This window comes from Ochotona princeps, chromosome 19 (genome assembly GCF_030435755.1).
Source record: "Ochotona princeps isolate mOchPri1 chromosome 19, mOchPri1.hap1, whole genome shotgun sequence".
In the NCBI taxonomy this organism is placed as follows: Eukaryota; Metazoa; Chordata; class Mammalia; order Lagomorpha; family Ochotonidae; genus Ochotona; species Ochotona princeps.
The window spans coordinates 17,425,256-17,452,842 of record NC_080850.1 but is presented as its reverse complement, the minus strand read 5'-3'; the positions used below and the strand labels follow the sequence as shown (position 1 = coordinate 17,452,842).

General features: G+C 42.2%; 1 protein-coding gene across 2 annotated transcripts in view; it reads right to left on the bottom strand.

Moving 5' to 3' along the window:
* Positions 1-26,492, bottom strand: part of CLINT1 (clathrin interactor 1) — a 65,019-nt gene extending 38,527 nt beyond the window's left edge. For both annotated transcript variants that reach the window (XM_058677864.1, XM_004587488.3), the window contains exon 1: positions 26,298-26,492. In XM_058677864.1, the coding sequence (XP_058533847.1) occupies positions 26,298-26,338 (41 nt within the window). In that variant the 5' untranslated portion in view covers positions 26,339-26,492. The remainder of the gene's footprint in view (positions 1-26,297) is intronic.
* Positions 26,493-27,587: the final 1,095 nt, after the last annotated feature.

The window sequence follows — 27,587 nt, the reverse complement described above, 5'->3', positions numbered from 1 at the left end:
GGCTCAGAAAACCACCACTCACATGAATACTACTAACAGCTACATAAAAAACACATGTTTGTAGACAAGGTCTGGAAAGACAAAAAACACACGAGGACATGTGTGTTGGGATGTTAATAACTAAAAAGGAGACAAAGGTGGAGCATTAATTTAAACTTTTAAAATATTTTTCATTATAAAATAAAAAAACTGACCTTATTTTTTTTTTTAAGAAAAAGGGAAAATTGACCATATTAAAAAAAAAAAGAGAGAAAGAAAGAAAAAGTGGGACAGGTACAATGGCATATCAGGCTATATAATCTTCAGTCTGTGAATGCGGGCAACTCATTTGGGTACCAGTTCAACCCTAGCTGCTCCACTTCCAATCCAGCTTCATGAATATGGTTTGGGAAAGCAGCAGTGGATAGCTCAACTCCTTGTGCTCTGGCACCCAAATGAGACCCAGAAAAAGGACCTGGCTCCTGGATCTGGACCAGATCAGCTGTGACTGTTGTGGCCATTTGGGTGGTGATCCAGTGGACGGAAGATCTCTGTTTCTCCTTAACTCTTTCAACTAAAACAAATCTTTTTTAAAAAGGGGGGGGGGGTAGATGGGAGGGAAATGGTGGTTGCATTCTCCACAAGGAAGTGTTGTGAGCAGGTTGGTAAAATTCTTCCAGGGATTACCGTCTGATTGAGCAGTCTCTATTCCCTCTTCATGCCCTCTGCACACACAGCACACAGCCAGCTTTGAATGTTAGGACATCTAGCTGCTCTGACCTCCGATACAGACACAGCTGCTTCAACAGACTATTCCTTATGTCAGCTCCAACCCCAAACTATTTCCAGCTGATTTCTCTTCCAATACATTATACCACAATTTGCAAGGTTTCCTTTGTCTTCTAAAATAGAAATCTAAATAGTGTTTTGTGAGAAAATATTCTGAGAGATGTAACAGGTGCTATGTAAGAACAGGGATTCATGGGCAGGTTTGGGAACTGCTAGCTAAACAAAGGCAACCATTATTATTGCAACATTTATCAAAGACTTCACTGTACTACTCTCTAAGAGGGAACTATATTATACATTTCTAAAACTTCTGAGACAACACATTTTTTTTCCAGCTTAAGTCCCAAGAAACCTGCTATAGTATGTTCTTAGGGGAATAAAAAATCTTTTGCTTTGAACTTTCAAAAATATTGTTCGTACTTTCCATTTCACAATCTTGTTTTCAGGACATTTTTTCAAATGTTTCATTTATTTATTTTTAAAGATTTATTTTATTTTTATTACAAAGTCAGATATACAGAGAGGAGGAGAGATAGAGAGGAAGATCTTCCGTCCAATGATTCACTCCCCAAGTGACCGCAACAGCCGGTGCTGCGCTGATCCGAAGCTGGGAACCAGGAACCTCTTCCGGGTCTCCCGTGTGGGTGCAGGGTCCCAAAGCTTTCGACTGCTTTCCCAGGCCACAAGCAGGGAGCTGGATGGGAAATGGAGCTGCCAGGATTAGAACCGGCGCCCACATGGGATCCTGGCACGTTCAAGGGGAGGACTTTAGCCACAAGGCTAGGCCACGCTGCCAGGTCTAAATATTTTTTTAAAGATTTATTTATTTTTAATAGAAAGTAAGATATATAGAGAGAAGGACAGACAGGAAGAGCTTTTGTCCACTGATTCACTCCCCAAATGGCCACAACGGCTGGAGCTAAGTCAATCCAAAGCAAGGACCAGAACTTTCTTCGGGGTCTCCCATGCAGGCACAGGGTCCCAAGGCTTTGGGTTGTCCTCAACTGCTTTCCCAGGCCACAAGCAGGGAGACAGATGGGAAGTGGGGCAGCCGGGACACAAACTGGTACTCACATGGGATTCCAGCATGTGCAAGACGAGGAATTTAGCCACTAGGCTACCATAGCAGGCCCTGAAGATTTTATTTTTATGTGAAAGATTTACAGACAGAAGGAGAGACACAGATAGAGACACGGAGTTATCTTCCATCTGCTGGGTCACTCCCCAAATGGCTACAACAGCCACAGCTGAGCTGCTCTAAACTCAGGAGTCAGGACCTTTTTCTGGGACTCCCATGTTGTGGCAGGGATGCAAGGACTTAAGCTATCCTCGGATGCTTTCCCAGTCCATATGCAAGAAGCTAGACTGGAACAGAGCAACCAGGACTAGAATCAGTGCTCAAATGGGATGACAGGGAAAAAAAGAGAAACAGATCTACACACTGGTGACATCTCAAATCAAAGCAATGGTCAGACCTGGGTTAAAGCAAAACCAGAAACCTGGCTAGAACTCCATCCAGGTCTCCCATGTTGTGGCAAGGACCCCAGCATTTGGGCCATCTTTTGCTGTTTTTCCAGGAAGATGAGCAGGAAGCTGGCCTAGCACTCAGACTGGAACCCACAAGAGATACCAGCATCAGAGGTGGTGGCTTACCCTGCTGCAACCGAACACCACCCTGTGTCTTGTTTCTCGTCTTATCCACTGGGGCTTATGGTGTGGTGCAATGGATCAAGACACTGTCCAAGATGCTGGCATCCCATATGAAGGTCAATTTGAATCCTGGCAACTCTACTTCTGATCTAGCTCCCTCTTAATAAGCCTGGGAGAAATGATGGTCCCAAGTACTTAAGTTCCTGTCAGCAACACTGGAGACCTGGATAAAGCTCCAGGTTCCTGGCTTCAACCTATCCCAGCCCTACTGGTTTTAGTCATTTGGGCAGTGAGCCATTAGAGGGAAGATTACTCTCCCTTCCTCTGGAACCCTTTCACACAAATCAATAAGTAGTTAAAATATACATACAGTAAACATTTTTTCTTTATTAATCTTGACTGGTTTCTTTAGTATCTGTGATGTTTGGGGTACTTTTTTATATTTAGTTTACTTCATTAATTCTCATCCCAATTCTCCCAGTCTCCCCTGCCATACAAGGCCAGACCTTTTACTTTTTAGTAATACTATCACATTCTGCCTCTTTATCAGCAGGACCAGGCTGAAGTCTGAAGTCTGACTCAATATGAGGCTCCTATGTGAGCAGTGTGGGAGCTCAGTATCTAAGTGGTCATCTGCTGCCTTCGCGGGTATGCATTAGCAGGAGCTGGATCAGATACGAGATAGCTGGATTTTTTTTTTTTAATTTTATTATTTCATTTTATGACAGTTTCATAGGCTCTGGGCCTATGAACTCCTCCCCGACCCCTCCCTAAGCCCCCCCCATATTGAATTCCTACATATTGTTACAGTAGTACAGTTCATATCCAGTCATGATTCCTTCATTGTGGATATGGACCATGCAGAGAGTCCAGCATCTTATTGTCCAGATAAATTCAACAGTTTCATTGGGAGACCATCCTTGGTCTGAAAGTAGAGCTGGCAGAATATCATCCCCTTCAGTGAAAAGACACTACACAACTTCAACAACAGGAAGAAATATGAAAATTTACAACATCATAAAGTTAATTAACATAGTACTTGAGTGACCAATATGTTAGAAAATGCAAGTTCTCCAAGTCAATCAACCACCTCAGTTATATGTTGGGCAGCGAAATACTGGGCGGAAAGACTCTATGATGGACTATAACAATCAGTGGATTCGAATCATCGGATGGAAGATCTTCCTTTCTGTCTCTCCTCCTCTCTGTACATCTGACTTTGTAATAAAATAAATAAATCTTAAAAAAAAAAAATCAATGGATTCTTCAATGACATCATCGAGCTGGAAGTGGCGAGAGTGGCAGCGATTCACAACTGGAAAACTATTACAACCACTTGAGCAGGTATCTCAGACTATGCACCAAATCCGGGACTTTGGGCGGGTGGGAAACTGGGTGGGGCTTCTCCCTCAAAATCCCCCTTTACCTCAGATACATGAAGGAAACAATATGGACATAAAAAGCTTACCCACATCCTTATAGCCCCTAAACTTTACACCGTAATTAACTATGTAAAGATTGTTAATAATAAAATTAAAAAAATGCAAGTTCTCAACCACATCCTGTAACTACTTCACTGACATCTCAATTTTAGTATATACAACAACTGGCTGCTATAAACCTTAAAATGGTTATAGGGTACTATTCAGCTGTCTCATGTCTATTTTCATTTTTATATTTAGCAGCTTATAGTATTCAAGCGTGATTTTTACTGAACTTCACGAATTTTAGGAGAGTCAACAACTGGATCTTGATTGAGTTACCCCAACATGGAACGCAAGCATCGCAAATGGTGAAAGAATGGCTGTGCCACAACACTAGCCCCCATCATTCACTTTCAACACTTGACTTCTGGATGCAGACATAATTGTGGTCATTATCCTTTTTGTTTTATTCAAGCCTTCGACTAATGGAATGAGACTACAATATCAGGAAGGGCAAGCCACTGGATAATGTTTACTTATGCAAATGTTAATCTCATCCAATTCTCCACAACCATACCCATAGCCAGTCAAGTGGAGACATAAATTAACTATCTTTGGTGTATCTTCATTGATCCTTCAAATCACAACTAGACTCACCTTTCTAATGTTAGCACTGGCCATAACAGTCCATCACATTTAATAATCAGCTTCTCACAAAACTTCCTTTTCCATGTACAGTATTGTGCATGGTTGTGACTTTTCTCCGTTCCTGCCATCGTGTTTTTTTTTTTAAATTCTGTTTCCTAAGTACTTCTCAAGTACATCTGTCCACTTACTCTTAGCCATACAACTATACCTGGACTGCTGCCAACAGCCTTCTAACTAATCTCTGCTCCTACCAAACCTCCCACCAGGCTAGAGTTTAAAAGGAGCTCTTGTCGAAATACAAATCCTCCCCAGCTGTAGGCAGCCCCCTAGGTTGCCTTGTACCTAAGGAAAGTGTTACACTGTTGGAAGCACAGCCAACAGCGGCTGGCGTTCTAGACTTGATTCATGCCAGCTCTATGTTAACTATACAAGCGTGCCAGCAAAGTTGCTCTTCTTAAATGTTAAATCTGCAAGAGTTTGACTTTTGCAACAAGAGACCTAAAAATTCAGACTTTAGGTCCTAAGACAGGCTGCTCCCAGCTGCATGAAGCACTAGTGGTAAGGACAGGGCTGGCAGTAGGCAGGGTTGGGCCAACTCAGCAGTCCTGATCAGTCCAATCTGGCAGCAGGCAGGCCATGGACCCTGCTGCACGGTCTTAAGTGGCCACTTGCACTGGTAACCACAGCACTAGGCCAGGCTGGGTCATGGGGGTGTGCCCCACTGATGGCCTTTAACAGGCAACTGACCTGAGGCAGGGGTCCTTGGCACATGGCACCTGTGACACGCCACAATACCAGTCTGGGAGCAGCAGGCAAGGGGTCTTAAAAGTCCTAGCAAGTTGCACCCATGTGAATCAATGCTCTAGCCTAGGGGCCCAGGAAGGAAATGCAAGAGAAGGCTCACTGATGGTCTTTGGCATCACCAAAAAGACTGGGCTTTCATGTCCAATTGGTTTCAGATGCCACAGAATCTCCAATCTCAAGAGATCAGAGCCCACAGTGCACGCTGTGCCTCCTATGCTGACTCCTGTGTAGGGGAGAGGATCATGCCCAGATGTACCCCAGTGATTAGTCAGCCTGAACCTGTGAACTAATCAGGGCCTTTGAATGCCATTTTAAGACAAAAAAGATGTCAGTATTGAGGCCAATGCTAAGCCTCTGCTTGCAGCGCCAGCACCCCATGTGGGCACTGGTTTGAATCTCAGCAGCTCCATGTCCAATGGCCTTGGAAGGTAGCAGAAGAGGGTCCAAGTCACTGGACCCCAGCACCCACATGGAAAACCCAGAAGCTCCTGGTTTTAGACCAGCCCAGCTCTGGCCACTGTGACCATTTGGAGTGTGAACCAGTGGATGGAAGAGTTCCATCTCTTCTTTTCTCTCTGAAACTCCACCTTTAAAAAAAAAAACAATAAATCTTACCCAAAAAAAGTAGATACCTAAAGATGTTTATAAAAAACAAACAGGGGCCTGGAGTGATAGCCTAGCGGCTAAACCCTTGCCTTGCATTCACAGGGATCCCATATGGGTGCTGCGTTGTATTCTGGCTGCTTCACATCCCATTCAGCTCCCTACTTGTGGCCTGAGAAAGCAGTAGAAGATGGCCCAAAGCCTTGGGAACCTACACCTGAGAGGAAGACCTGGAATAAATGCCTTGCTTTGGAATGATTCAGTTCCGGCAGTTGCAGCCACTTGGGGAGTGAACTAGTGGACAGATCTTTCTCTCTGTATCTAATTCTCTCTGTGTTTCTGCATTTCCAATTAAAAAAAAATCTTAAAAAACAAAAAATAACAAACAACAACAAAAAAAAACCCAAGAAAAACAAAGGCAACTTCTAAAACTGGTGGTGACAAAGTGGAGGGCTCGGGCATTGGCACTAATGGAATTTCTCTGGTCTGTGAGATGAATCTATTAGATGAGATTGGGAGACTTCTGAACCTGGGACATTCAGGACTACGCCCCTAATCAGCAAAGAGTACTACAGAACAGAAGGTGACTCTACATCGTTTGGCAACCATGAACAAGAGTCAGACAGGCAGGTAGCTAGGTTAGAGTCACTGAATGGAAGCCCTATTGCCCCCATTCTTTCTTTGCCTGTCAAGCAATGGATCCTTCCCCTAGGATATATACTCTTCCCCCCCAGGGACTTGAAGGTGGGATCATGTAACTACTCTCCTCTTTAGGCTTATGTCTAGGCAATGACAAGGGGCACCCAGTCCAATCCCCCCTCCCATCGACACAAGTACAAGCGGACATCCGTCTCCCACCTTTCCTCTCCCTGTCTATTTTATCCATGATTATGGCTCACATGTGTTTGTGATTTCCTCACCTTTTACATAAACTTTACCAAAAAAAAAAAAAAAAAAAGACATACAAATCCTACCTGAGTCCTCATTTTAAATCCAACAATAATGACTTCGCTATGGCCTTCAAGATGAAGTCTGAATTCCTTCACATGACATAATAAGTCCATCATGTGGATTTTCAACTTACTTCTGTGTTATCAGCATGTCATTTTTACCTCTAGATCTTTTGTTATTCTATTTATTTAGAATAGAGTTATTCTACTTCTAAATTCTATACCCATTCATTCCTGCTCCCTAACTCCCTAACTCATTATAAAATTTTACCTTGAACAATGCTCCCTCAAAGAATCTTCGTTAAACTCCATACATAGTGGGAGTTGTCTATATTCTTTACAGTGTCCTGTACTTTTCACAATCCTGGATCCTGGAGTAAAACTAAAACCAGTGTATCCTAACAGGACTGTTTATTTGCCTGTCCCCCACCTCACAGCTGAAAACACCTACAGCAGACAAACACAGTATCTTGCTCACTCAGACTCCCAGTGCTTGACACAGCCTGTTAATAGCAGATGTTGAATAAATGTTTAGTAACTAAAGAAAAGTACTGAAATTCTTGCCTTTTCCTTAATTTCCTTATGACTATCAAAAGTCCTAAATGAATTAATGAATAGAACCTAAATGATTAGTCCTCAAACGATCCAGCCTTTTTCCTATTACTTCTGTTTCATTTCCCGTACAGGATAATTACACCACATTACCAGTAGTGTACAACCAACAGGTCTTTATTATTTTCTTGATTCAGTGATTCACTGCATCCCTGGAATCTTCATTCCTCCTAGTTTTAAACAAAAAACAGAAATGAAGATACCTTGTATCCTTCTGATCATAATTTCCCATTCCTCTCACCAAATTTAACATTATATCTTATTCTACCTTATACCATGGGTGTATGTGAATTTATCTTTTCAACTAACACACTGTAGTTTTGTGTGTGTTTGTGTGTATATATGTAAATATATATATATATATATTAACTTTTATTAGAAAGGCAGATTTACAAGATTTAGAGAGAAGGAAAAAGAATGTAGATGTATATTATTTATAGGGTATAAAGTGACATAGGTACATAATACACAGAGCAACCAGCAGGTCCATCACCTCAGACTTTTTTGTGTGTGTGTTAGAAATATTTGGGCCCGGAGGCGTGGCCTAACGGCTAAAGTCCTCGCCTTAAACGCCCCGGGATCCCATATGGGTGCCGGTTCTAATCCCGGCAGCTCCACTTCCCATCCAGCTCCCTGCCTGTGGCCTGGGAAAGCAGTGGAGGACGGCCCAATGCACTGGGACCCTGCACCCGCACGGGGGACCCGGAAGAGGTTCCTGGTTCCCGGCTTCGGATCGGCGCAGCACTGGCCCATTGCGGCTCACTTGAGGAGTGAAACATCGGACGGAAGATCTTCCTTTCTGTCTCTCCTCCTCTCTGTGTATCTGACTTTGTAATGAAATAAATAAATCTTAAAAAAAATATTCAAAACTCTACTCTTTTTGAAATAGATAATAGCTGTCAACTGCCCTTATGTTACACAACATTAGAAGTTATTTCTCCTATCCAATTGTATACCATGTCCAATAACCATCCGCTATCCCTTTAACACAAGTCTTAAAAACAAGTTCAACTGATTCTCACTTTGAGTTTCACACTTGCAAATCTGCCTATTCATTATATTCCATTTGTAACCACAGAAATTAGTATTCACGGTGCTTTTAAGATCATCAAGAACCACTTCAGAGAAGCCAAAACTTTTAGACACTCATCACATATGTATGTTCCCAACTGATCTTGTTCGGTTCTCATACCATAAATGCAAGTCCCTTCTGCAGCCTGTTTAAAACATGCCATGTTTTTCACAGTCTGTGAGTCTGTTGATATTGATGCTTAAAATGGCTCTAATTGTAGTAAAGTGTTACCTAGTGTGCTCATAAGGTTAAGGCTGTGACATATCTTACAGAGAAAATAGTTGCATTATATAAGCTGCTGGTGGTGAATTCAACATAAATGAAGCAAGTCTCTTACGCATTATTTATAAAGTAATAAGTCTTTAAACAAAACACAGGAACAACAAGGTTAAGTATTATTAGCTGAAAAAATAATCAATAATAGGCCTACATGAGCCAAGATCTATGTCCTCCTCTAGGAACAAGAGTTTGGTCTGAGCTAATTTCTTTATAAAATATTAAGTATCTCAAAACAAAAAAACACAAAGCAAAAAAACCCTCCAAGGACTGCAGTATTTTGTATTCCCCCCCCATCAGTCCCAACATGAATACTTAAAAACTGTCAAATGAATTTATAAAGTGAATATATAAATGAAGGCTATGCCGTCTTAGAAGCGGAGATGGGGACAGAAAGGAAGGAAGCTAAGACCAAAAGGGGACTAAAATAAACATTTTCTACACAACAAAACACAGAAGGAGAATGACTTGATAAAACACCACCTTCACTTTTTTTTGTTGTTGTTAAAGAAGGCTATTACAGAATGATATTTCATTTCCAGGCCTTTTGGGTACTCAGCATGAAGGATTTATGAAATTATAATTAAGTATCTCCAGAAATCGCTTACTGATCTCTATCAAGGACTTAATCATTTACAATAACTTGGCACTAGATTTCAATATCCTATAAAAACATTTGAAGAATTAAACAGATAATCTAAGCTTTGAAAAAAAATCCAGGGGCCAATTCAGTAGCATTGCATGCTACACTTTTGCCTGCAGGTGCTTGCATCCTATATGGACACCTTTTCGTGTCCCAAATGTTCCTCTTCCAATCCAGTTCCTTTCTAATAGCTTGGGAAAGCAGTGGAGGTTGGCCCAAGGCCTTGGAACATTGGACTGGCATGGGACACGTGGTAGAAGTTCCTGGTTTCCAGCTTTGAACCAGCCCAAATCAAGCTGTTGAGGCCATTTGGGGAGTGTACCAGAGGATGGATAATCTCTGTGTCTCCTTTTCTTTCCCTGTAACTCTGATTTTCATGTAACATAAACAAATCTTAAAAACAAAACCTCCAGCGGTCCGCACTGGGGCACAGAACTAAGCTGCTGACACATGCAATGCCAGCACAGCACATGGGTGCTGGTCTCAGCTGCTTCACTTTTCATTCAGCCCCTGCTAACGTGCCTGGGAAAGCACCAGAAGATGGCCCAAGTTCTTGAGCCCTTCCCAGGGAAGCTCTTGGCTCTCTACTGGCTCAGCTCTGGCTTTTACAGCCATTTGAGGAATGAGCAAGCAGACAGAGGGTCTTTCTAACTCTACTCTCTGTATATCTGATCTGCCTTTCCAATAAAAATAAATAAATCTTTAAAAACAAAAACAAAAAATATGCCCTTCCAAAGCACTACACATCCTCCTATTCAGTGTAAAACACAGATCTGAGAACCACCATGTATTTTACTTTCTTCACAATTCTTTCATATAAACAATTCTCACCTTGCATCACAGTATTTTGTTAACTTATACATACTGGAACAGAGTCTCTGCTTCACATAATGTTACCAAAGAAGAACTGTGTAAAGCAACGACCCCAGTAAAACAGTAATTTTTTTGTGTTCTTTCCAATGTAAAGCAAATAGCAGAGGAAAATGAAGACATTCTATTCCACAATTCATATTCTATTCCATAATACAGTCCCGTGTATTAATGTTTAACATGTTAACTTGAATGGACCACTGTCTTAAGCCCTTTGCAAAGAATTTACTTAATCATCCTAACAATGCTATGATCAAGATAAAATCTCCACTTTACATATTTATAATCTCCACTTGTAGGAAACGGAGACCTAACAAGGGTAGACATGTCACTCAAGGTCACACAACCACTAAGAGTTAGACTCAAGCCTTGACTCCAGGCTGTCCAGAAGATCCAGAGCTCAGGTTCCTAATTGTTTCGTTACAATCGTGATATCAACCACTCCTCCTCCTCCTAAGTTTGTTCTCTGATCCACTACCCAACTCAGCACGAACAGTAAGCTATGGAGGCAGGAGCACTTCATTCATCACATTTCCTCACTGGATTCTTATTAGCAAAAACTCAAACTCAACGGGGTGACTTACCAATCCTTGAAACACCCTCCTATCCAATGTTCCTGTGTCTACACTCCCCTACCTTCTCACCAGCTTCCCATTCTCTGGACCCTTGCTCCAGCTGTGGTATCTATTCCCCAGATCACTCTTCCTTTCTGCATTCTATTTTTCATAGTCATAATATAGATGCCAAAATAATGAAAAAGCTTCCACTATTCATCCTACTTAAAACAGCCCCATTCACCATTCTCTACTTCAGGCTCTTTCTTAACATTCACAGACAGAATAATTATTTTAACAGCTCTTTTCACTTAGTTTCTCCACCAAAACATGCAACTCTATTTCAAGCAAGTGTAAGAGTTCCATATGATCAATAAATACTCATTTAAAAATCAGGTTACAACACCTGACTCCCCTAATGATATGGGCATCTAACTTGAGATACTTACAACTTTAACCTTGATCAAGGATAATACAGGCATTGAATATACATCTTTTATATAGGCTATCAACTCATAGTTAAGAAACATTATCAGTCTAAAAGAAATGCAATTGTGTGCTAATTTTTAAAAATTTTATCTTTTTTTTTAATTGAAAGGAAGATTTACAGGAAGAAGAGAGACAAAGATCTTCCATCCGCTGGTTCACTCTCCAAATGGCTACAATGGCCTGAGCTGCGCCCATTCAAAGAAAGGAACCAGGAGCCTCTTCCAGGTCTTCCATGTGGTTGCAGGGTCCCAAGGCTTTGGGCCATCCTCTACTGCTTTCCCAAGCCACAGGCAGGGAGCTGGATGGGAACTGGAGCAGCCAGGACACAAATTGGCTCCCATATGGGATCCTGGCATGTGCAGGTCAAGGATTTAGCCACTAGGCTATTGCACCAGGCCCCTGTTAATTTTTAAATTACTCTATAAAATAATCTCAAGATGGCTAAAGGAATATTGCTTACATTAAATTAAAAATCAGGATTAAATCTCCAGGACATTAGTTTCTTTAAAATTTTATTTATTTATTTATTTATTTATTTATTTATTTATTTATCTATCTATTTGTTTTATTTGAAAGTCAGAATTAAAGAGAGATCTTCCACCCACTGATTTTTACACTCAAAAGGTTAAAAAGGCAAGGGCTGAGCCAGGCTGCAGCCATGAACTTCATCCAGGTGTCCATATGGCAAACTTGGCTCAAACACTTGGGCCATCATCTTCTGCTTTTTCCAGGCCATTAGCGGGCAGCTGAGTTAGAAGTGGGGCAGCCAGGACAGGAAACAGCATAGACAAAGGATGCTGGCATGACAGGCTCCTCCAAAACATCTCTCCAGTTCTGCTAGTTTTAATGCTAATATTAAATCCTAGAAAGATGCCAGTCTCAATGATCAACTTCAAGCTAACCTTCATTTTCAAATAAAGTTTAAGGGCCCAGCTCAGTAGCCTAGCAGCTAAAGTCCTCGCCTTGAAAGTGCCAGGATCCCATATGGGCGCCGGTTCTAATCTCAGCAGCTCCACTTCCCATCCAGCTCCCTGCTTTTGCCTGGGAAAGCAGTTCAGGATGGCCCAGAGCATTGGGACCCTGCACCTGCATGGGAGACCCGGAAGAGGTTCCATGTTCCCAGCTTTGGATCGGCGCAGCACCGGCCGTTGTGGTCACTTAGGGAGTGAATCATTGGATGGAAGATCTTCCTCTCTGTCTCTCCTCCTCTCTGTATATCTGCCTTTGCAATAAAAATAGATAAATCTTTAAAAAAAAAAAAGAAAGTTTATGGTTTAGGGATAAAGCAGGTAGAAATCCACTGAAGATACACATCTGAACATAATAAATCAATCCTGAATATTTCTGCAAATTTCACATACACAGATATTTTATACCAGTTTGCCAAATAAAGTACAAACATCTAGCATTCTAATTAGAACAGTGCTGCCATAAGACAGACTCTTAAATTACTCAGTAATCAGCTGCTACTATAAGCAACTTAAAAACCAACAGGGGTTGCAATACAACGTAAGTCTTACGAATTGCAGGTAAAAGACTAACAGAAAATAGCATAAGGAAGAATGCTGGGGCCCGTGCAGTGGGTGTGGATGACACGAAGGTGTGAAGAGAACAGCTCCCCGTTTGGCAAGGCCCAGGGGAGCTTCCAGCTGTTTGGCAAGGCCTGGCGGAAGTCTCTCCGACCACCCTGATGCTGTTTCACCCCCTGGTTGCATGGACACTCAAGCACCCCACTAAGAATTCTGTAATCTCTTGAGGCATTGTTGTTTGCCCCTGTGAGACGGTTTTTGCAACCGATGTGAGCTTGAGAGTTAATGTCACTGATAATGTCTTGATGAGTGGGCCTTTGACAATTTACACACAGAAGCACAATTAAGTCCATGCCATTTTTGGATACCTTATTGGGTACTTAACCATTGCCTCAGAATTTTGCCCAGATATGCACTACACCTTCCGGGAAGGGGCTTGATATACATACTAAATATTAATGCAAGTGATGGGATTGAGAGCTGAAACTGCTATGGCAATAAATATAGTTATTATTATCTCAAAGGCTAGTCTGTCTTTGCAATTTTTTTGGAGCATAGAAAATGTAATTGTTTTAGCCGCTTTTATAATTTTTAGCTAGAGGAATTAAGGATGCTTTTATTAGAGAAAAATGCTTTTGATTATTGTTTCATTGTTTATGGGGTTATAGAGTCTATAGTTGTAGGGGGATTTAACATTTGAAACTTTTTAGATTTTATCTTTTTTCCCTTGTAACCTATTTTCCCATTAAATAATGGGTAAATTGTAGAAATAGAAATGTGGTACGAATGCACTACTGATTAGCAGGGAATCGCATGTGCCTTGGCCTTGGAGTCCTGGCTGTCGCTCCATGGATACTACTGAAGAATGAATAATGGCTTGCTTTGAAGAATATGAATACAATATTTTGCAGAATTATCTTTAGGGGCACCTGCTTATCCCTGAAGTGCAGATGGAGTGACCAAATGTCTGTACATGCCCCCTTAGTCTTGAAGTAAAAATAGAACAATTAGTTGTTTGTGTAGAAGCTTGTGAGGTGTCTGAGTAAATAAAAAGGACAGCCTTTACTTGAGTGCGGCGAGAACGCACCAAATGTCAGTGTCCGTGTCTTTATCGCCGACTCCACGCACCCTTCCCGAGCTCCAACTCAGCTGGAGCTGGATTCCAGCAGAAGAAAACATTTTATGGGAGGATTTTATTTAACATAATCAGAATAGTTACTGGTTTTATATATATATGCACTTGCATATGCTTTTTGTTTGCATGTAATTAAGTGATATAAGGAAAGTAAATTAGTGGAGGCAGAAAAAACAAGCTAAGAATAGAAATGCAGAGTACCTCAAAAATTTCAATTTTCTAGAGTTAAAAATATGAGAACTGGGCCCAGCACGGTAGCCTAGTGGCTAAACACCTCACCTTGCACGCGCCAGAATCCCATGTGGGTGCTGGTTCTAATCCCGGTGCCCCCGCTTCCCATCCAGATCCTTGCTTGAGGCCTTGGAAAGCAGTGGAGGACGGTCCAAAGCCTTGGGACCCTGCATCCACGTGAGAGACCTGGAAGAGCTCCTGGCTTCAACGGGCTCAGTTCCAGCCGTTGTGGTCATGTGGGGACTGAAGCAGTGGACGGAACAATCTGGGTACAATTAAAGTTTCTTAAGGAAGTCTCATAGTGTCTTCAAAGATTACTTACAAGTTGAAACAGTAGGGCCCGGCATGATAGCACAGTAGTTAAAGTCCTCTCCTTGAACGCGCCGGGATCCCATATGGGCACCAATTCTAATCCCAGCAGCCCCACTTCCCATCCAGCTCCCTGCTTGTGGCCTGGGAAAGCAGTCGAGTACAGCCCAAAGCCTTGGGACCCTGCACCCGTACAGGAGACCTGGAAAAAGCTCCTGGCCTCAGTTCGGCGCAGCTTGGGTTACTGCGACTACTTGGAAAGTGAATCAATGGATGGAAGATCTTCCTCTCTGTCTCCTCTCCTCCTTGTATATGTGACTTTCCAATAAAAATAAATAAATCTTAAAAAAAAATCCTTCTAGGTGAATGACAAAAAGCAGCATCCTGTAGTGATGCCATATGGGAAAATCACATCTTTGTGCACACAAATGTCGGATATTGTGCCGTTTGATAGCATAGACATTTTTCCATTTCTCCCTGATTAAATTCAAATATACTGCCAAATACTGAATTGGGGGTCAACACTGGCATCACAGTTAGTGGCTACCTGCATCACTGGCATCTTAACATGGATGCCAGTTCAAGTTCTACCTGCTCCACTTTCCATCTAATACTTGTTAATGTACCTGGAAAAGTTGTGAAAGATGTCCTAAGTCCTTAGGCCCCTACAGACATGTGGGAGACCCACAAGGTCCAGTTTCTAGCTTCAGACAGGCCCAGCTCTGGGCATTGCTTCTATTAGGGGAGTAAATTAGCAGATGAAGGATCTCTATTTCTCTGCCTTTCAAGTAAGTAATACTATAAAACATACACTGAAGAGTTACTGAAATAATATAACTCTAAAAGTTCCTATCAACAGAATGCCATAGTAAGAAATCTTCTGCCACTAAACTACTAAGTTTGTGATACTGCACCTTTGTGAACTCATACTTGATGCTTTATGGTATTCTCATTGTCTGCCACTGATTAAATACAGATAGATTAAACAAAACACCAACACTAGAGAACTTTTCTTTTTCAAAAATTTTAAATTTCATTTTTTTTAAAGATTTATTTATTTTTTATTACAAAGTCAGATATACAGAGATGAAGAGACAGAGAGGAAGGTCTTCCGTCCGATGATTCACTCCCCAAGTGAGCCGCAAGAGGCCGGTGCGCGCCGATCCGAAGCCAGGAATCAGGAACCTCTTCCGGGTCTCCCACATGGGTGCAGGATCCCAATGCATTGGGCCGTCCTCGACTGCTTTCCCAGGCCACAGTCAGGGAACTGGATGGGAAGTGGAGCTGCCGGGATTAGAACCGGCGCTCATATGGGATCCCGGGACGCTCAAGGCGAGGACTTTAGCCGCTAGGACATGCCGCCGGGCCCTTAAATTTCATTTTAAAGGCAGAGACACAAAGGTAAAAAGAGACAAAAGAGTTTTTGCAGGGCTCGTCTGCGTGGCCTACCGGCTAAAGTCCTCACCTTGAATATGCTAGGATCCCATATGTGCACCGGTTCTAATCCTGGCAGCCCCACTTCCCTTCCAGCTCCCTGCTTGTGGCCTGGGAAAGCAGTAGAGGACGGCCCAAAACCTTGGGACCCTGTACCCATGTGGGAGACTTGGAAGAGCTCCTGGCTTCAGATTGGTGCAGCTCCAGTCATTGCAGCCACTTGGGGAGTGAATCATTGGACGGAAGATCTTCTTCTCTGTCTCTCCTCTCTCTATATATCTGACTTTGCAATAAAAATAAATCTCTCAAAAAAAGATATATATATGTATATATATATGTACACACACATATATATATTTTAAAAAAATGTTTTTGCAGAGATAAAAGAGTTCTCCTACCTACTAGTATACCTCCCAAATGACCACAATGGCCAGGAATCAGGAACTAATCTGGTTTTCCCACATGGGTGACAGAGATCAAACTACTTGAGCCAACACCTATCATTTTCCAGTGTAAACATTAACAAGACCTGGACTCAGGAACAAAGCCAAACTTGAACCCAGGCACTCTGATAAGGAACAGGCTTCTTAAGCACTACACAAACACCTACCCCTAAGACTCAACTTTTCTGAGAGAGAAGCACAATCTCACCATTAAATCTGCAAAACCTTTCTAACTTTACTTCTTTAAGTTCCTCCCCAAAAATCTATGGTTCAAATTATTTACTTGGGACTATTCAACTGAGCTAGAATAGGGATCTCCTTTCTCTCAAAACCAAACAATTCTCAGAGTACTCAGGTATTGAATGGTGTCATCTTACACTCGGAACGATTTGGGAGTGAGTTATCAGGGATCCTACACCAAGTTATCAATGTCCCCCTCCATTTTTGACACATTATTCAGTCACATCTTCATAGAAAATAAACATTGTTTTAAATACCAGGGCCTCTCTTTCATGATAATTTTGCTCAATCTTGTTTCTTTCCACTATGAATTTCCACAAAATTTACAGTATCCTAGCGGCTAAAGTCCTCGCCTTGAACATTCCAGGATCCCATATGAGCGTCAGTTCTAATCCCGGCAGTCCCACTTCCCATCCAGCTCCCTGCTTGTGGCCTGGGAAAACAGTCAAGGATGGCCCAAAGCCTTGGGACCCTGCACCCGCGTGGGAGACCCGGAGGAAGTTCCTGGCTCCTGGCTTCAGATTGGTGCAGCACTGGCCGTTGTGGTCACTTGGGGAGTGAATCATCGGATGGAAGATCTTTCTCTCTGTCTCTCCTCCTCTCTGCATATCTGATTTTCCAATAAAAAATAAATAAACCTAAAAAATATTTGACTTGATGAGAAATAAGCATACTTCAAAAGCTCACTCAGTATTGAACCAATAAATATAAGTCAAATACACTTAAGTAAGGATTATCTAGTATCTTCAGTGCAATCAAAAACAAAAGTTCTATCCACATAACTTAAGTGACTTTAAGAAATGACAACAAATGAGTAAAATAGAAAACAAACTCAGAATTTATATTGTTAAGCGTGTTGTTAAAAAAAATGCATGAAAACAAACAGCAGTAAAATATGAAACTGAATTTTCAATGCATGTCTACTTAAAAAATGTGAACCTATTTTGATGAGAATTCTTGAGACATTGCATAAAACATGCATGTACATTTACCACAAAGACAAGTTTGTGGAGCAGCTCAACTAACTAATCCTTCACCCACAGTGCCGGCATCCCATACGGTGCCAGTTTGTGTCCTGGCTGCTCCACTTTCATCCAACTCCCTGCTGTGGCCTGGGAAAACAGTAGAGGGTGGCCCAAAGGCTTGGGCCCAACACTGGTGTGGGAGACTGAGAAGAAGCTCCTGGTTCCGATTGGCTCAGCTGTGGCCGTTGTATCCTTGTGAGGAGTGAACCAGCGGATGGAATATCTCTGTCTCTCCTCTTATAAATCTGTCTTTAAAATACACAGAGATAAATCTTTAAAAATAAGACAACTTCGTGGTGAAAATCTCAAGACTTGCATAGGAACCATGCAGAATTTATATATTTCCCGGAAAATTTAGAACTGAACGAAATTATGCCAAAAGAAGGCAAAAATTCTAAAACAACCAACTTTTTGTTTGCTATTTATTAATCATAAATGCCAGATTCTACCAGATTGTTCTTAAGTAAAAAGCTTGCATGACTATCACTGCACATTAATAGATCTAGTAATTAACATCTTATTAGTTAAATCTACCCACAAATCATAACTATAAATTGCTCTAACATGAGACTATGCCATATTCTTTTAACTTTATTTAATTTTCAGGCTATAGGGCTCTCATAAACTGGAAAGAATTTGTCAATTTGGGCAAGCGTGTTAGAGAACCACCACACCCTCTCTGCAGCGTCCTTTCCCATAACTACTCCTCTACTGTCAGAGATCAGGAATTTGATATTATTTCAGAGAGCTCCTTTTCTTAATATTGCTCAGTCTCTAAAGAATAAAGAATCTCAATTCACATTTATGAAGTAACTACTCTGCTTTGAAAGAAATGTCTTACATTAGCAATATCTTTAAAATCTTGAAAAAATATAAACAAGCTTAGTAAAATATTACAAGAATTTTTAGATGGAAATTGGAACATGTCTTTCTGAAGACTATTCTTCAACATATCTTTTAAGAGGGTTTCGGGCCCAACAGCGTGGCCTAGCAGCTAAAGTCCTCACCTTGAACGTGCCAGGATCCCATATGGGCGCCGGTTCTAATGCCAGCAGCCCCGCTTCCCATCCAGCTCCCTGCTTGTAGCCTGGGAAAGCAGTGGAGGATGGCCCAGAGCCTTGGGACCCTGCACCCATGTGGGAAACCTGGAGGAAGTTCCTGGCTCCTGGCTTTGGATCGGCGCAGCACTGGCCATTTCGGCTCACTTGGGGAGTGAATCATTGGACAGAAGATCTTCCTCTCTGTCTCTCCTCCTCTCTGTATATCTGACTTTGTAATAAAAATAAATAAATCTTAAAAAAAAGAGGGTTTCTACAACATGCTTTACAATTTGGTAAAGCTTATACTTCAGTAAAAATAACATGGCATACATAAAAAGAAGTTAAATGAGCTTTCCTATATGAAGGTTAAGTTATCTCTTTAGTTAAGAGTTTTAGGAGTGTTCATAGAAAAAAAAAGTTTGTAGACCAATACAGTCCTTACATACTTGCAAATAATCTCTAACGGTATATTTTTATTCCCTCAAACACTAATGTTTTCACTTCTCTAGGTTGTTTTATATATAATACAGTAACACCAAAAGTTTATTACATATCAAGTACTATAACAGGCGTTTCACATCTAACTCTCTCAACACTGTAAAGCATGTATCATTACTTCCACCCACTCTGAATTCATGGAGACTCACAGCCATCTCTAATGCTTGGCATACTGTTTCTCAATGGCAGGCACAAGATTTCAACTCAACGTTCATCTTCAAGCCACTAACTGCTTTCCAAAATGATTAATACCATGTGCATGCCTAACCATAGTGGGAAAATTACTTTGGTTAGCAAATTACTATATATATAAATTAACAGGGGGCTGGTGCTTTGGTGTTAACGGTTAAGGCACCAGTTGTAGTGACTGCATGTGGACACTGGTTCAAGTCGTGGACACTCAGCTTCCAAATTCCCAGCTGATAAGCCTGGTAAAGCAACAGAGGATGGCCCAAGTCCTTGAGCCCTCACACCTTCGAAGACAGGGTGAAGCTTCAGGCTCCTGTCTGAGCCCCTGCTATTGTGGCCACCTGCGGAATGAAGCAAGCAGTGGAAAAAAGATTCTCTTTTCAGCTTCTCTCTTTATAACTTCATTCAACTAATAAAATATTCAAAAAATAATTAATATACACACACAATCAGAGCAAACAAGGAAAGCTCACATGAAAAATGATGCCCTAAAACACAAACAATAGGCTAAATTTATGGTGTAACAGGTTAAGCCACTGCCTGCAACACCAGCAGCCCATATGAACTCCAGTTTGGGTCCTGGCTGCTCCACTTCCCATCCAGCTCCTTGCTACAGTGCCTGAGAAGCCAGCAAGAAGATGTCCAAATACTTGGTCCCCTAGCACCTATGTAGGAGACTGGAAAGATAGGCTCCTGGTTTAGCCTGCCCCAAACCAGGCTGTTGTGGTTACTTGGAGACTGAACCAACAGATGGAAGCACTCCTTGTCTCTGTGTCACTCTGCCTTTAAAATAAGTACTTTTTTTAAAATAAAAAAATAGTAAACAGTTACTATTGTAATGTGCAGCTAGCTGAGTCTAAAGTATAACTCTCTGTATATAGGAACACTAGAAATGCTGAAAATGTACTTTGAACCTATAGAATAGAGGAACATGTAAATAACACCATGAGGATGCAATTAGCCAAACCTGGAAGGAGGGAATTGCAAACAATTCAGTTTCTTCAACAAAGATACTACCAGGAGGAAGAAAAGAATATGGATTTTGAACCTACAGAGTCAGAGAATTTAAGGCTACATTCACCCATCAAAAATAATTATAAAGCAACGAAAAACTAAATACTAAGTATCTGGTATTAAGCAATTGCTTTTTTCTTTAGGGCACAACAATGGTGACTAAATTTTTAAAAAGTAACTGCTTACTTTAGGGTTTGATGTATTTATAGACAAAAGACGGCGTCTGAGAATTGCTTATCCTAACAGACTGGGGCGCAGTCAGGAGTCAGCTCACAAAGGCTAGCTGAAGGGCTGAAGCAAGGTGATGCCCTTACTGCTCAGCACAACTCTCCAGACCTGAAATTTTGCACAAAAGCTAAAATTCCAGCTACAAACTAAATGTAAATACGCAATATTAAACAATAAAGCTTCTAGAATATTAAAATTAGCTAAGTTGCCTATATGTTTCTTCCTAAATGAAACAGTAAATAAACATTAGAAATAAACAGGAAAAAGAGTACAGCAAGAAACTCAACTACGGGAGCTCTACTGTGAAATGTAGGGGTACTAGTGACTACTTTTGTTGAACATTATCTGCAAACAGAGGAAAACTGCTTGCAAACTAACACTACTGAGTTCAGGAAAACCTAAGAGGCTGCTAAGTAGTTTTTAAAAGCATCTTGACAATACTAAATAGATTAAAGTACAGAAAATCATCCTAACAGATGCCAGAAGATAACCTCTGAAATTAAATTCTTGCTACCTACTGTTGTATAGTTACTAGAATAATTAATTTATTGTCTTAATAAAAATGATTACCTACAATCAGTTCAAAGAAAAGTTGACATGGGAAGATTAGAAAGTCGACAATCATCTTTATCTTTGCTTTTAAGCTCCAAGAAGCACTGGACAGAGATTTCAGGGTAAAATCAGACAGTACACTGCAAGAAAGCAAAGTCATTAATCCATGCTGGTTGTAGCATGTTTGTAGGGGCGAGTTTCTTAAATGCAGGTATTATACTTTATGAGTTCAGAAAACTCAGTGCTTAATCAAATAAATAATAAATATATTTTTGTTGAAAGAATTGAATGAAGCATTCTGTCTGGAGTTGGCTGATCAGAATGATACTTTCCAAGTCAGTATATGATCTAAACTTTTAAGAACTAAAGCAAGCAGACACAGAACAAAAAGTTATGGGGGAGACAGCAGCCGTCATTAATAACTTAAAATGGACTATCTAATAACAGTTGCTCTAGGATCTTAGCCAGAGCACCAAGTCACTACTACAAAAAGGAAAAGGGCAACTGATGAAACAGATTTACCACTTACATTACTCTGAAAGGAAGAAAAGGTTTAGTTGGGCTTGAACAATAAGTAGCAGGTTGGATATACTGTTATTTTGTCACCTTCACCACATTCTTCAAACTTGGAGGGAAATTTAACAGAACCACACCAACCTTCAGCTTATGCTATGTATGGTAGGGCAAAACCAAACAGATTTTAATTTTCCTACCACCTCAAGTAAAGGGAGGCAGGGCACAGGGTCAAGTTAATCTGTCTCCACAGGAGTGTTGCGGCTTCCTCTTTCCTCCCAAGGCTGCCTCTTACGTAACCTATCAGGAGGAGGAGACTGGCACCCCAAATTCATCTGGCCTATGGTTCTATCTACTTCCCCTTAGTCCCACACCACTTTGTAAAACAGATCCCTCTAATACCATCAGGAAGTGCAACCACTGTAGAACATGTCCTCCCAGCTTTCAAAGCCTTCAAGATCTCAAAAGTCAATGACTGAGTTAGGCCGCTATATCCAAGAACTGCTATGATACTAATCTAAAAGTGGCTGTAGCAAACACATTTTTAAAAGAGTACATTTTTCTTTCTAAAGGAAACTTCAATGGATAGGCATACATAGACTAAATCTGGATTTTCTTGAGTCATGAAATACACACATTACAAAAATCATTGAAACACAACATTTACTAAACACTTTTAAAACAATTTCCCTTGTTATCCAGAGAAAATAACTTTTCCACCTTATCTGCCACTGTGAAGCACCAATTATTTGGTGCTCCAATTATTTTTTCCTTGACGAAAACTTTTCTTTAAATTGCTATCAAAGTTGGAAAAGGTGTCACCTTTGTCCAGTCCCCCTGTATTACAGTTAATGGGTCCAAAGTCTGGAAATTCATGTGACTCTTGGATCACACACACAGCTAGTTTACAAGGCAGAGTTGGGATCTGAACCAGTCTGATCCGTTCTGATCCTTCATTCTATTAACCCAGCTGTCAGAGCTGACCTTAAACACTTCATTTGCTTCATTTCTAAGTGTTAGCATTGTTGTACCCCTTAGATCATCAGAGCACAGTTCCACGGATCTGCTTCCCTTCCACTACAGCTCTGCAAGGTACCCAGTCTCACTGGACACAGGTCCGTGCTATTCACAGGAGTGGGAGAATTTATTCTCTTGCTGCCAGTGAAAGATGAAAACTAAATCTTGAGCACTCATCAGTAAAATAACCCAATGTTGTAAGCTTTTTACCATGGGTAGAACACAGAGGAACGCTTTTATTTAAAAAGGTCCTTGGTGGCAACATTCTTACTGCTAACTTCCTTCAAGTCTCCATTCTACACTGGACAGCAGAAAGGAAGATACAAATTTCTTTAATTTTTTATAGATTTATTTATTTTTATTGGAAAGGCAGATACACAGAGAGGATGAGAGACAAAAACGAAGATCTTCCGTTCGATGATTCACTCCCCAAATGGCTGCAACAGCTGGAGCTGAGCTGATCTGAAGCCAGGAGCTTCTTCTGGGTCTCCCACATTGGAGCAGGGTCCCAAGGCACTGGGCCATCCTCCACTGTTTTCCCAGGCAAAAGCAGGGAGCTGGGAAGGAAGTGGAGCAGCCGGGACACACACTAGTGCCCAATTTAGAGTGACATAAACTTCATTAAGAGAAATTCCAAGCTTGGAGTACTGCTTTAATAATATTCCTTTACAGGTATTCATACAAGCATTAATCCCTTCTCATAATAAATTCTTCCTAATGAACTTTCAATGCAAGACAAGGACTGAACCACTAGGCTACCACGCCGGGGCCAGATAAAGATTACTTTCAATAGGTCTTCCATTACATGATCGATAACTACTCTCATAACAAATTTAGCTGCAAGTACCTGAAGATTAATAACATCAGTAATTAAGACAAACAGGAGAAGAAAACCTAGTAGGAACACTGTCTTAATTTCTTATCTTTAGAAAAATTTGCAGCTTTGAAGAAGCTGTACCATTTAAGGACCATAAATTTAGACTTCTAAAATAACGTTTCGGGCCCAGTGTGGTGGCCTAGCAGCTAAAGTCCTCACCTTGAACGCGCCAGGATCCCATATGGGCACTGGCTCTAATGCCGGCAGCCCCGCTTCCCGTACAGCTCCCTGCTTGTGGCCTGGGAAAGCAGTCAAAGACAGTCCAAACCCTGCGTGGGAGACCTGGAAGAGCTCCTGGCTCCAAGCTTTGGAACAGTGCAGTTTTGGCCATTTGCGGCCACTTGGGAGGTGAATCATTGGACGGAAGGTCTTTTTCTCTGTCTCTCCTCTTCTCTATATATCTGACTTTGCAATAAAAAAAAATAAATCTTTTTTAAAAAGTTTATATAAAATAACATTTCTTATTGGTTTTCTTTTCTCACTTGACTTGAAATAGATAAGCCTTGAAAAAGTTTCTAAAAACTTAAGTTGGGGGGCCAGCATTGTGGCGTATGTTAAACTGCTGCCTGTGACACAGGTATCCCATGTCAGTGAGGGCTCGAGTTCCACCTGCTCCACTTCTAATCCAGCTTCCTGCTCAAGTACCTGGGAAAGCAGCAGAACATGGCCTAAGTTCTTGGACCCTTGCCACCTACGTAGAGGACCAGGAAAAAGCTCCTGGATTGGGCCTGGCCCAGGCTAGCCACTGTGGCCATTTAGGGAGTGAACCAGTGGCTGAAAGATTTGTATCTCTGCCTTTCAAATGAGTAAATCCTTCAACAAATTTAAGGTGGGACAGAGTTAAGCTGATATTTAGGACACCCACATCCCAGGTATGAATACCTCACTCCTCTGCTTCTGATTCAGCTTCCCACCAACGTGCAGGGAGGGAACAGATGACACTTTGGCTCCTGACACCTACATGGGAGACCCCGCTCGAATTTCTGGCTTAAGTTTAGTTCAACTCTGGCTGTTGCACTTGCAACACTGAATCAGCAGACTGAAAATCTCCCTCTTACTTTGTGTCACTCTGCCCTTCAAATAAATAAGTACATTTCTTAAATAAATAAGGAAGCTTCCTAAGAAATTTTGATTTAGAAATCAGCCATTATTTTATCTTTGATAAGCAAAAGCAAAGGGTGTACAAACAGCAAAACAGCCCAGAATTTATTAATCAGAAGGGCTTAATGGTTGGATGAATATCTGTAAAGGAATACTACTAAAGCAACACTCCAAACTTGGAATTTCTCTTAAACTTTATCTCACTCTAAATGCACAACACCTGCTAGTTTCACAATTTTATTAATCTCAACATCTGTGTTAACAGCTTCATGTGCAATTTAGTCTTCACAACAACACTCCAATGTAGACATCATTATTTCCGTTTTGTACCACAGAAAACTGGGGCACAGTCAGGCAAGTTGCCCAGGTTACAACACTTTAACCTAGCCCTGCAAGTCTGACATCTTACGCTCCTTAGGCACTTTAGTGCCTTTTTTGATTGTGTAGAAAAAGTTTTTATAACTTAGACAAATCTTAGTTTTGTCTGATCCACTGTCCAACTCATGGTGAACTATGTTGTTTTCTGGTGTCAAAAGTCTGCCAATCTACACTTCCTGATTTGGGGTCAGGTGGGTGGCACAACCGAATTTTTCTCACCACATATTGCATAATCAGCACTAAAACTCAAAAGGAAGAGGACGGGTTGAACTTCTAAGCCTTATTTCCTGCTGGCCTAGATCATCACTGTTATATGTGATACAATCAATTTAAGTGTTTTATTCTTGTGGTAAGTCACTGAGGTTTTTTCAAGTTTTAAAGAAAGTCACAAATCATAATTTGGTTATTTTCCCCGTCCAAGTCAAAAGCAGAGCAACAGGATACAAAGCTGGCGTGTTTTCTTTAGGGGAAATTCCCAACGACGTCTTCATTAAACCAAATGGAACAAGTGGTCCACCAAGGAAACGGAGGATAATCAAACCAAGTTGTAGGATGATCTACTTTCACTGGGTACTGGAAAAACAGAGGATGAGTCTCTCCTCTTGAGTAACTTCAGCCTGACCACATCGGCCACTTGTTACACCTGCCACCCACTCCAACACTGAAGGAATTAAAATAAAAGCCAAGCGAGTTCAAATAAAAAACAACAAATAGAGTAACAATAAGGAACATTCCGATCAAGCCTAAGATCTCCCTGTGCTATACACCCTGAGGGACAGAGAGGGCCAGTGCAAGGCGTCCCCCACCCCCCAAGCCTTCCCTGCTCGCCCTGGAGGCAAAGCCCAGAGCCGGGAGCCTGGACAGCACTCGGGCCGAGGCGCTGACCCAGCTGCAAGACAGCCCGGCCCTCCTCGGGTGGCAGGCTCCACACTCCGGGATTGGGGCAGGGGCGAAGGCAGGAAGGCCTGCACGGGGTGTTTTGGAATGGGGACGGGGAGGGTCCCTTCCCAGTCTCGCCGGTGGGATCGAGGCCCCGGACTGCAGCCGCCGGCCGCCGCCATCACGGGGCCGGCCGAGGAGGGGGGTGTGCCCCGGACGACCCCGCGCGCGGGGACCCCCTGCCCCGGCCCCTCCGCCGCTGCCCCGCGTGGGCCTGGCCCACAACTGTCCCCGATACTCACGCTTTGTCCACCAGCTCCCGCACCTTCCACATGTTCAACATCTTGCCCGCGCGGGTCGGGCCACCGCCTCCTTCTCCTGCTCCCCACGGACCCCGGGACGCTCCTGTGCCGGGGCAGGTCCACACCGGGGTCGCCGCCGCCCGCCGCCTCCAACTCCCTCAGTCAGCTCCTTCCCTTGATACGGCCACGGCGCCGCCGGTGACACGTCGAGACGCGGCGGCAGGGGCGCTGCGTGGGGCGGAAGTGCCCGGCTCTCCGCCCGCTGCGCGCGCGGCACGCCGGGATTTGTAGTTTCCCTGCGCGCGCAGGCAGCTGAGGTGCTGAGGTGCTGAGGTGCTGAGGTGCTGAGGTGCTGAGGTGCTGAGGTGAGGAGCGTTTTGCCCATATTCCATGGTTCCGCTGGTCCAGACAGACCTGTCGAGCTGGAAACAGGAGGTGAGACCCGGCATCCTGGGCTTGAACACCTCCTTCAGGTGATTTTAGTCACGCCCAAGTGTCAGAACTGCTGGTGAAGGTCGTAGCCCAATGCATACGTTCTTGACAAACATAAGGAGTTGTTATGTTGTTGGTGTTGAGTAGAAGGAGTTGTGACTGATCTTTACGGTCCTCTTGGAGAGATACACCTCTCTTTTTTTCATTTACAAATGACCAAACCGAGTCCACTGTGGTGGCCTGTGGCGCGGTGGGGACCCCTTTGCGTCCCGGCCTCTCCACTTCCCTCTCAGCCGCCCGCCAACCCACCCGAGAAAGCAGCGGAGTTAAGGCCCAAGTTCTTGGGGCTCTGCACCAACCAAGTGTGGGAGCCGGGAGAAGCTCCTGGCTCTTGGCTTCTCTCAGGCCCAGGTCATGTCCAGTAGCCATTTGGGACTGGAGCCAGCGTCTCTTCCTCTCTCTGTAAATCTGCCTTTTAAATAAATACACATTTGAAAAAAAAAAAAAGTCCAAACCTTGCTGGACCTTAGTTTCTGCTCCTTTAAATTAGGGAATTTGTATTTTAAGTTTTTCCACTCTAATTCTATAATATGCTGTTTTTTATGTTTAAAAAACTATATGGTATTCTGATTGTATACTTTATTATAAACCTCAGACATTCGGTTCACACTTCTGTGGGAAGTTAAGAGAAACAGTACTACATAGACACATATGAATGTGTGTTGTGTATGATACATCGAAGAACCTGCAGGATTATATTCCCGAAGCATTTTTAAGTATTTCAGAAAGTTCATGAAAAATGGAGTTTTAGGGTCCGGCACAATAGCCTAGAGGCTAAAAACCTTGGCTTATACCGGC